Genomic DNA, 10671 nt, shown 5'->3' with positions numbered 1-10671 from the left:
GCATAATAAGAATCACCTTACAAAAAGGAAATACACTGGACAACACCATAGTAAAAGAAGGAGCGAAACCTAGCGCCAACCGCCTACGGAATGCAGGGCTCACCTGCCGGCCTTGCTCGTGTCGACAAGATTTTAGGCGTTGATATGTACACGACAAAACTTCACCACGGGACCCCTCTAACCTTTGGTGCCTTCCCCTCCCTCCACGCCGCCGATGCAGTCCTCGAGGCTCTTTTCATGATCTACTGCTTCCCCCGATTCCGTGCCTTCTTCATCTCCTACGTCGCCTGGATTTGGTGGGCGACCATGTACCTCAACCATCACTACGCCGTCGACCTTGTTGGCGGATCCCTGATTTCTGCAGCCATCTTTTACACCGCGAAGACTCGATACCTGCCCAAGCAGCAGTCTGATAAGGCGACCCGCTTCGAGTACACGTATGTCGAGATTGGCGAGCAAAAGAAGGTTGTGGATGAGGAGTACGGCGACTTTTACAGCCTCGGCTTGATGCACCGCCAACGTTCTGCCGACAGCGACGAATGGACCGTTGGCAGCACTTCGAGCTGCAGCACACTCTCTACGAGCGGCAGCGGCACATTGAGTCCTGCGCCGTCCGACGAGGGACACCCGCAAGGCGTTTTCTCTGTCGAGATGACACCTCACGGTCACATGTGGGATGGCGGCGTCCCACCACATGACGGCGATCTCAGCGAAGTCGTCGTGATCAGGTAACCCGGCAGCGGTTGCAAACTGCCACTTGGCAAACCTTCTTCACCAGAATTTCGGTCCGCCGAACATTGGCACGCTCACCGTTTGGTGGGTAAAGCCGCTTCAATCCACTCGCTTCACGCTGAGCGACGAAGACTCGTTCTCATCCGACGACCGTCCAAACAGCATTCGAATTTCTTGCATCAGCACAGCAATGGCGTACCAGGGTGTTTTTACATAATGGAGGCGGCGACCAGCAGGAGCTTGGGGTCCTCGCCGGCCTTTCAGGAAAGAAAGACACGGGGCAGGGCAACGACAGAACGAAATGGCCACATTTTGCATAGGAACGACCGATGTGAAACGGACAATCCCAACGCAGGCTTGACAGTTCGGGAGAACTGCACATAAGACCAACGGAACGGGGATACCTGGAACATAGAACATATAAGTAATGTATTTGAAAGGGGGATCTCGGGCTGTTGGCGGCTCCGGGGTCCTCCGCCTGCGCCTGCTAGCGGAGAGCAGTGTCGCAACGTAATGCGGAGGCCAACTTACCACGGGGTAGAGGTAGAGCACTCGCTACTGTGTAGTAATTGAGATGAGAGATGAGAATAATCCTGGTTCTCGCGCTTGTGACGTGGGTGTTGTGAGAGAAAGACATGGGAAATGGAACTTACTCATAGACCACCGCTGACGTTTGACGCGGTTCATCTTCCCGTCGCGAGTTGGTCGTTCAGATTCGACATGATGTCCACCATGTCCCCCCTTGCCAACTTACATGAAAGCCGACAAAAGTCACTTGCGTCGCAGGTCTGAAAAAAAAGTCAGCTGTGTGCAGGCAATAGTTGTATTGTCGAGGAATCTTCCCACGTAGCACACATCATCGTCTTGAGAAAACATGGCGACGAACAATGAAAAAGCGGGATGGATGGATCCTCAAAAAAACAAACAAAAAATAATAATAGAAAACATTGAAGGGCGCCGGCATATATATGCACACGCACCCAGTTTCCCGCTCCCATTTCTACACAGCAACCACGGAAGCACGCACGTTGCAGACCTCTCGATGGCCGTTGGCTCCTTCAGCCCTGCGTCGAGCGAGCCCGTGGGGCCTGGTGGGCGCTACGCATGTTGATCAGCTGATCGCGAATTTGGCTATCCGGCTGATAGCCGTTCAATGTGAACACCAGCACAGCTTTTTCGTATTTGTGAATGGCAAAGGCGGGGACGCGAGGGTGCTCATCACGAGCTTCGGACGTGGCACTGGTTGGCACATTCATCGATTGGCCGTCTCTACAAGCGACTACCTACGCATGCACGCCTGGTGTTGCATAGCCTGTTGATGAAGAACCTCATGTCTGGTATCACCGCCCGCCCGAGCCGTCCCTGCTTTCCTCCTTATGACGAACGGAGAATCTGGGCCACGTAGCTCGAGAGAAAAATCCACCCCCCTCTACGACGTCTTCCCCACCGCGTAATAAAGCAAGCCGAACGCCGGACCGCTCATCCTATTTTGGATGCCGAGAAGTGTGAGAAGAAAAAAAAGGTTCTGCAATGTGCAAGAGATATAAGTGAGCCATGTAATCGTGGCTGGTTCAACTCAAGCCACGACGGCCGGGTTTCCGGAGTCGTGCAGATAAGGGGAGAGGAGTTCAGGGGTACGAGATGGTACGTTCGAGGTTACACATTCACGGTAGAATGGTGAAGCATAACATCTCTCATCGCCGACCCCAGTGCAGAGTAAACTTTGCACCAACATTGACCCATCCGCTTGTCGTCCTGCAGCACGAGCGAGCAAGCTTGCTCTCGCCTCAACGGGTTCGCAGCAACACGTTTCGAACGTAAAACACTCACCACCAAATCCCTTTCTACGGGCTTGGCGGACGCGCCTGTTTCGACTTCGGCTTTGGCGTGGCGGACGAGCTCTTGCTCTTCTTCTCCTTCTTCACAGTCGGCGTGGATACAGACGCGCGATGCGGCACCGCCGGCGGCAGGATCGGCGTCTCTTTCTTGGACGCCTGCGAGCTGGCGGGCGCAGGCAAGGTGGCCTTCTTGGACTTCTTGCCAGACTTGGGCGCCGGAAGCTCGGGCTGGCTCGGTGTCTGGAGCTCCTGAGAGGGCGCGGCGGGGGTGGAGGTTGGTGTGTCCTCGACTGAGCGCTTCTGCTTCTTGCTCTTCTTCTTCTTCAGGGCAGCCTCCTCCTCTCCGACGAGTTGAGAGGAAGCAGCCTCTTCATCAACCTCGGCCGCCTTGCGCTTCGCCTTCTTGGTAGTGGTAGAGGCCTTTTTGCTGGACTTTTGGCTGGAAGAGGGCAGCTCGGGGGCTTGCGTCATCTCAACGTCCTCCGCCTCGTCACCCGACTCGGATCCAATCTGGCCCATATCCTCGTCTGCAGGCACGCCAATAGGATGGTATCTAGCCTTGAGGCCCTTGGGCTGAGGGCGGGCGCCCTTGCTGGATGCCAGGGGCAGAGTGGCGACCTCGGCGTTGGCAGGGCTCGGAACCTGGATGATGCGCTTGATGCGCATGACCTGATCGACGTTTTGCGCGACTGACCCGTATTAGCGCGATCTTGTGGAGATTCAAAATGTGTGTGGACTTACGGGGCTCATAGCGGACTCCCTTCTTGTTCGGGATGAGGACCTGATAGGTAGGGTTCGCGGCTTCGTTGCTGACGTTGACGCCGTAGTCCGCACCGTCATGCTTGAAGACCGGCTCGCCGTTGCGGATCTTATGGATGGGAATCTCGAGCTGCTCAATAACGTTGATGGGGACAGAGGCGGGTGCAGTGAAATACCACAGCTGCTTGCCCTCGCGTTTCGCCTGGGCGAAAAAGTCTTGCACATCCTTGCCGTCCTCATCGCCCTGCACAGGGCGCAAGACAAAGTTCTCGCCCTGGAAGCCGTTGGTAGCAGTCTTCTTGGGTTGCGGCGCAACGGCAAGAGATTCGGTCACCTTCTCGGGCTCCTTCTGAGTCTCAAAAGCACTGGTGGGCTCTTCCGCCTCGCTTTCCTCGCTCCCTGAGCTCTCTTCAGGAGTTGCCTCCTTGCGGGCCGTCTTCTTGGTACTGGCCTTCTTGCTCTTCTTGGTAGGCTCCTCAGCCTCGCTCTCAGAGCCGGAAGCAGAGCTAGAGGCGGAGCTGGAAGTCGACGCAGCCTTTTTGGAAGGCGCTGCCTTGCCATTCATCAGAGACTTGGCAGCCTTCTTGCTGTTGGCGTTATCGTCGCTGCCCGAATCGCTATCCGAGTCGCTGCCAGAGGCGGCAGGAGAAGACGAGTCGCTGGACGATGTGTCTTCTTTCTCCTTTGAAGCAGGCTTCCTCGTGATCTTCTTGGCAGGCGCCTCGTCTTCGGAGTCGCTCGAGTCAGAGCTGGCGACGGGTTCGGAGGAAGAGTCGGAGGAAGAGTCGGAGGAAGAGTCGGAGGGAGAGGATGCGGCCTTCTTGACAACCTTCTTCTTGTTCTGCTTGGAATCGCGTCCGTCGTCGCTATCGGCGACCTCCTCTCTGTTGCTGCGCGGGGTACGTTTGGAGGGCGCGATTCCCTTCTGGCTGGTAGGGGTCGATGTTGACTTGTTCAGGCGATTCCAGGACGCAGGGTCAGGAAGGGCCGCATCGCTGTCGCTGTCACTGTTGCTGGCGGCTTCGCTCTCGCTGTCGCTGTCTTCGGCGCGGGGATCGAATGCAGCCTTCTTCTTGGTCTGAGCCTTCGACTGGCTGCTGGGCGTAGCGTCAAGGTCATCACCGGCCTTGGCAAGGAAACCGCGAAGCGAAGCGACACCGTCGAGATTACGGCGCTTCGACATGATGTTGATGCTAACAGCGCTTCGGATGCAATGTGTTGTCGCAATCGATTGGCCTTGCGCGATGTTGGCCTGGGTTGGAGTTGCGAATAGGGACTTTTTTCTGGTATTGCGCGACTCGTCAAACAAGCTCCAGACGACGATTGGGATTTTTTTTTTGGAGCAGGCGCGGTGAAGATCGCAGCTGCAAGCGGGGGGTTGGAAGGTCCCACTGGACAGGCAGCTTGGGGTGGCAGGAGCCAATCGATGGCGCGTTTTCAGCCTAGCGCGTCCTGAGGGTGCCGAAATTCTTCCGCTGCTCTTGCACCCCGGAGAAGATGATCTTTCTTGAAGAAGACAAGAAGGCAAGAGGTAAGGTTCGTGAGATGATGCAGCTTTGCCAAAGGGCTGATGGCATGTTCTTATTTTTATTGCATTTCTGAACTTCTTCGAACCTGGACGGTTGATTCCAAAGACTGACTGACTGGTTTGCACCCCATGTAACTGATGTGCAGTAAGGAGCCTTACTCTTCACACTGGTCGTAGTGACCCACACACCTGCCGAAAACCTGGACCAGCCAAGCTTGGTCACCTAAACCTGCATCCCCAGCATCTTCACTTGCCCATGTTGTCAGCACGGTCTGATCTCAGAGAGGCAACTCACAACATTCGCCAATGAGCACCCCAAAACGCCGAAGATTCGAGTCCGACGATGACCTTGCACGTATGTGCCAGCGCTATCCCGTATCTCTGCCGAACAACCACTAACTAGGCACAGCTATGAGTGCCTTTTCTCTGCGCCGCCAGCTCTTGGCTGCAAAGGGTACGGTTACCACTGCGGTTCCTTCTGAGCCTTCAAGCTCAGCATCCTCGCCAGCTCCTAAAAGCCCGATCTCGGCGTCAGCCGCACTGCCTGCTGGGCGACGATCCGCAAGGAAGCAAGCTTCTTTGAATGCGCCATCACCGCAACCCTCACTCAGCCCCGGGGGCCGGGAAGCCACCGTCATAGCTCAGGAATCACCAGCCAAAAAGCCTGTATCTGGGGCGTCATTGACCACCAGCGACAATGGCCTGCCTCTTGCCCCTGTACAGCAGTTTTCAACGTTCAGGCCTAACAAGCAGAATGCTCGGAAACTCGCGGGGGGCGTTCTCCAGCTGAGACTCAGCACAAGCGAGGTGAGGCGGTTCAAATGCTAGCCCAACCTCTGGCGACTGACATGAGTGCAGCGATTTCTTGTTCTCGGCAGCTTCGGTATTCGTGTCGTCAGCGGTGAGGTCACCATCGCTGGCGCAACACTGAACAAAACCGACAACATCATATGGGCACATGCGGCCCATTGCCACGCCATTCCTGTGCTGCGATGCTCGGAGGATACGAAGATTGAGCTGCATCCTCACCCCCGAGCCATCGAGCTGCGCCGGCTCGAGAGGCTGTCGCCTATGTTCCGCAGCCTCTGGAACGAACCTTCAAAGCCTGGAACAGGAGCCAAGAATGAACTGGCTTCAACTTTCCAGATTGTATGTACCTTCTCAGTCATGATACCCTCCGATCATGGAAAAATCTGACCTTTCAGATCGGAACTGCGGCCGATGCGCCAAAAAAGGCTGTGATTCAAGATCTGGTGTCGCATCCCGCCTGGAATAAGAAGCTGGCGGAACTTGTGGCCAGGGGGGGGAGCAAGGCGCCGGTCGTCTTTCTTTGTGGGCCAAAGTCTTCAGGGAAATCAACTTTCGGCCGCATCCTGGCTAACCGGCTGTTAACGTCGCCGTCCCAACGAGCGAAGAGACCTGCTGTGGCCATACTGGACCTCGACCCTGGGCAGCCTGAGTTCAGTCCTGCTGGCACCATGTCGCTTGTCCATGTCAAAACGCCAAATCTAGGCCCCTCTTTCACACATGCCGTACCGGAAACCACAGATGCAAGCGTCATCCGGTGTCATGCCACGGCATCCATCTCACCAGCAGCAGACCCCGAGCATTATGTCGAATGTGCCCAAGATCTATTTCATCACTACCAGCAATCTGCATTGCGTAACCGTCCTTTGATCATCAACACCCCCGGCTGGATTCTCGGAACAGGTCTTGATCTTTTGACGGAGCTCATATCAAAATTAGCGCCGACGGACGTTATCTACATGTCTGAGGACGGACCAACGGAGAGCGTTGACGCTTTACGCAGCGCCACGAGGACTAATTTCACGACTCTACCCTCGCAGCAAACGGAGTTCACTTCGCGAACAGCGGCCCATCTGCGCTCTATGCAGACCATGTCGTATTTTCACTCCATCAGGGCAAGTACTGGACAGGTCATCTGGGACCCTGCTCCTTTGACAAGTGTCCCTCCTCTGCAGGTGCAGTACGCCGGAGACATCTCTGGGTTCCTGGCGATCCTCAGTTACGAGTTCCAGCCTCCAGCGAACCTCTTGGCGGAAGCGATCAACGGATCTGTTCTGGCGCTCGTCGAGATTGAGGATGGCAAGGCCTTGAGGTTTCTGCCCGAAGTCGACTTCAAAGCCTTCGGTGATGTCTCTGTGGATCCTGAGACCAGTATGGACGTGGACGATAAGCCAGCCGCAACTGCGACGGGACCTCGTGTCTCGCGGTCTCCGGAGGGAATCCCATTCATCTCCAATCCTACATCACAGACACTCGACCCGCGATACTCGCAAACTCTTGGCCTTGTGCTCCTCCGCGGCATCGACGTTGCGAAGAAGAGCCTGCAGCTTTTGACGCCCATTTCGGTGCACGCCATTGAGGAGAGCCGCAAGGCGGGCAGGCAGCTCGTGCTGGTGCACGGTAGGTTTGACACGCCTGGTTGGGCATACACTGAGGACTCATACTCGCGGACGTACAGCGAGACTGCCGTTGACGAGAGGGAGACGGAGATCACAGAAGAGGATACAGACAATGACGACTCGGAGGCTGAGCCGGAAGACCTGGGTATGGCCGGCGATGTGGCCGAGACGCCATGGGTCGAGGTCCTGCGCGGGAATGAGAAGCGGCCGGTGGGTTCGAGAGTCTGGAGGGTGCGTCGAGATCTGGGCAAGGGCGGGCCTGGAGGTGACTGAATACCAACGGGTGTCATTTCAGCGCAATACGAGAAACGGCTTCGTCCTTTGAATCAACTCAGTCTCGGTTTCGCCGGGTTCCCGAGCCAGATAGCACCCCAGCGCCATGCCTAATGCAAAGTCCCAAGCCACGACCTCGGAGATGTCCCTGAAGTTCCTCGGGTCCGCGTCCTTGGCGAACAAGCTCCCAACGAGAAGTGACGGGCCTCGTCGGACGGCGCCGCCTGCGTCCCTGAGCTTGGTGCGCCCCAGCACCGGTACCCGAACGTTGACCTTGGCAGGGCTCAGGAGGCTGTTGAGCGTAAACTGTGCGTTGCGTTCGATGATGAGCGTGTTCACGTGGAGATACAGCTTCAATTGCATGAGCGCCAACCTGGGTTCGTCAGCAAATACAGCCTGCAAAGTCGACATGATAGTCGAGAGGGGTTTCCAACCGCTGATACTGCTCTCGATGCGTCTCGCTCGACACCTCGGCATCGATCCGGCGTTGATCAAACACACCCATATTCTCAAGGAGCGTGAAGAGGTGTTTGTTGCACATGAGCACCTGGAGAAGATAGGGCCCGTCACTGCAGCAATACAGTGCTAGTATGACGGGAAGCATCAGGATTTGGATCTCGGGCAGGAGATCCAGCCGCGGGGCGGGTGTCGGCACGAGGGGCATGATCATGTTGAACTGCGCTTCTTCGTGAGCGTTGCACCTCACAGGGAGGTTGCCATGAGAGCAGAGAGTGGACTCACGAAGTGGAGGGCGCTCTTGATCAGCACTTCGTGGTACTTGAGCGCCATGGCCTTGGCTTCGGGCGTGCCTTTCATATACATACCCACAACCAGGACAGATAGCACGAGTGATGGTGGTTGCGGGCTGTGGTAGAAATCATCCTTGTCAAGTATGGGCCACTCTTTGTGGAATTCGGTGAAATAGAGGTTCTGCAGCTCGACCCGGTCGGGGGCGTCGAGCAGCTCGCTTCGTGACTTGGCCGACAAGTCAAGGTATGTCGGTCCGGCTGATTCCTTGATCTTGGGGAGGATGCTCAACGGGCTGCTGAGCGTCACGGCCCCGGTGCTACCCTCGGCCACTACCGGGTCGACCGGGTCGACCGGGTCGGCAGGCTGCCCGTGATTAAGGGCCTCATGGCGGTGCAAAAGATCGCTGCGAGTCACGTTACTCCAGTGCGCGAGGTCCGCATGGGACAAATGTAGCTCACCTGCGGTTGAAGGTGGCTGGACATGCAGCGCAGGCGAATGATCGCAGGTTGGCGTGGTTGCGCTGGTGTCTTGAAAGGTGTTCTTTCCGGAGATACGAGCGTTGGCAGTTTGGGTAATCACACTCGAAGCGCATGGCGTGGCGGCAGGAGATGGGCCTCGGGACAAGCTCTACAACTCATTGATCTAGGAACTAGAGCAAGACGGCGATGAGAGGGAGTGGGTAAGATCACCAGCTGGGGCAGGATTCCGACGACTCAGTTGCAGATGGTCCGTGCCCAACAATCTCACCAGGATGCAGGATAGTCTACGAATTACCCTTGTATGGCTCCTGTCTAGAGGTCAACGGCGTAACGGAGTCAGATGACCTGGAACAATGCCTCAATGGGATCTAAGTCAACGAGTTCTAGGCTATCAGGGCGAGCATCTTGGCTTCTGGACCCTGGGACATGGCGTCTCCTGGCCACGCCATGCTCATTCTTCTGTCCAGAGGCCGCATGATGGGTCCCTGGAAACGCAAGACATTGCGGCTTGCACTTGACAAATAAACATGTCTGTGGATGAGATTCACCTATTTAGCTTCATTCTCGTTGTAGGCTTTGTATTAGTGGATTCGAATAGGTATAGCGGTCTATAGTTGTCTTGACATCCTTTGAGCCCTGGGCAGACTGCTACGCCCTGCCTATTCACTTGAAGATTATAGGCATGGTGACCCTGCCGATGCACTCCTCGAACCTATACTTCTACGGCTAGGCTCAGTGACTGCATTAAGAATACCCACTATTAGAATGAATTGTTTAGTCAAACATGGTGATACCTCCTGGAGCGATACATTCGAATTCAAGTTTGCTACTTATGTCAGAATACTATCAACCATCCCCTCTGCGAGCTTTTACCTGGTAAAGTCCCAGCGTATACCATCGAGGTCCAGCTGGAGGACATGCATAGCGTGCGACAGGGGTTGCCATGGTCAACACCAGACACTTGAGATGTCGAGACCTGGTGGGTCATGTTCTCTTGGCCGTGTGCTGAAGCACCCTGCCTTCGCATCACGACCCCTGAGTATTCAGATGCCGCACCTCCCCTTGACCGCTCTCCCCATGGCTTTGCTACGGTGCACTGGTATGAGGGTTGCAGGTCCGCAAGCGAAATGGCTAGCGGCGGAGGTCGAGCGGACTTGCATTGCATTCGTTGCCAGGCAATATAAACCGGCTCCGGGAGCAATGAGAATCCACTCTACAAGTAAAGAATGTCCGCTTTGAGAGCGAAGAAGTCCGCCTTACGCGAGCGGAAGAACTGGTCTTGCATCATGAGGAGGCCTGACCAGCGAACAAAAAGGGGATAAGCTGTCGTTCGGGAATTTAATCTGTGTCATCTCTTGCTCCACCTATCAACAGTTCGTCGACTTGAACTGCAACGCGTCGAAGGGCTCCTCTACTATCACTCGCTACCTAAAGACCTAAAAAGTGGAAAATACGAACAAACGTCTGCCAGTTGGACGGCAGCAGACTCCGAAGTGAAAAGAACAAACACATTAGCAGAACCCCCCCGGATCTCCGGTGTCAAGCCTGCCATGGCCGAAACAATGAAGGCGTGGCAGTTCGCGACCCACGGGCCCATCTCCAAAACCCTCCGGCTGGCCACCGACGTCCCCCGGCCCGACGCCGCTAGCTTGCAGCCGGGCCAGATCCTCGTGAAGGTGGCCAGTGCCGGCCTCAACCCGGTCGACTACAAAATGCCCGAACTCGGCCTCGCCGCCCGCGCCATGTTCAGCTTCCCCAAAATACCGTGCGGCGACCTCAGCGGAACGGCCGTCGCGGTCGGCGAGGGCGTGGAGGGGCTCAAAGCAGGGGACCACGTGGTGGGCTGGTTGAAACCCTTTAGCAGTGCAGGCGCGCTCTCGGAGTAC

General features: G+C 56.1%; 5 protein-coding genes across 5 annotated transcripts in view; 3 read left to right on the top strand and 2 right to left on the bottom strand.

Annotated features, from left to right (window-relative positions):
* The window catches only part of VDBG_03580 (aureobasidin A resistance protein), a gene marked incomplete at both ends in the record, with an annotated part of 1521 nt that extends 789 nt beyond the window's left edge, over positions 1 to 732 (top strand). The window contains one exon of the mRNA XM_003005581.1: positions 74 to 732. Within this exon, the coding sequence (XP_003005627.1) occupies positions 74 to 732 (659 nt within the window). The remainder of the gene's footprint in view (positions 1 to 73) is intronic.
* Positions 733 to 2576: 1844 nt separating this feature from the next.
* Positions 2577 to 4512, bottom strand: VDBG_03579 (predicted protein; the record flags this gene model as incomplete). Its single annotated transcript, XM_003005580.1, has 2 exons — positions 2577 to 3259; positions 3312 to 4512. The coding sequence occupies 2 exons, from the start codon at positions 4510 to 4512 to the stop codon at positions 2577 to 2579; spliced, it is 1884 nt and encodes a 627-aa protein (XP_003005626.1).
* Positions 4513 to 5163: 651 nt separating this feature from the next.
* VDBG_03578 (GRC3) lies at positions 5164 to 7556 on the top strand (the record flags this gene model as incomplete). The annotated part of the gene is made up of 4 exons (XM_003005579.1): positions 5164 to 5212; positions 5267 to 5664; positions 5716 to 6006; positions 6063 to 7556. The coding sequence occupies 4 exons, from the start codon at positions 5164 to 5166 to the stop codon at positions 7554 to 7556; spliced, it is 2232 nt and encodes a 743-aa protein (XP_003005625.1).
* A 702-nt stretch (positions 7557 to 8258) lies between these two features.
* Positions 8259 to 9469, bottom strand: VDBG_03577 (predicted protein; the record flags this gene model as incomplete). The annotated part of the gene is made up of 2 exons (XM_003005578.1): positions 8259 to 8931; positions 9453 to 9469. The coding sequence occupies 2 exons, from the start codon at positions 9467 to 9469 to the stop codon at positions 8259 to 8261; spliced, it is 690 nt and encodes a 229-aa protein (XP_003005624.1).
* An 878-nt stretch (positions 9470 to 10347) lies between these two features.
* VDBG_03576 (alcohol dehydrogenase zinc-binding domain-containing protein) overlaps positions 10348 to 10671 on the top strand; it is a gene marked incomplete at both ends in the record, with an annotated part of 1111 nt that continues 787 nt past the window's right edge. The window contains one exon of the mRNA XM_003005577.1: positions 10348 to 10623. Within this exon, the coding sequence (XP_003005623.1) occupies positions 10348 to 10623 (276 nt within the window). The remainder of the gene's footprint in view (positions 10624 to 10671) is intronic.

Source organism: Verticillium alfalfae, genomic scaffold, assembly GCF_000150825.1.
Source record: "Verticillium alfalfae VaMs.102 supercont1.4 genomic scaffold, whole genome shotgun sequence".
Lineage (NCBI taxonomy): Eukaryota > Fungi > Ascomycota > Sordariomycetes > Glomerellales > Plectosphaerellaceae > Verticillium > Verticillium alfalfae.
Note: the sequence above shows the minus strand (reverse complement) of the source record. Positions and strands in the feature narration are given on the sequence as shown.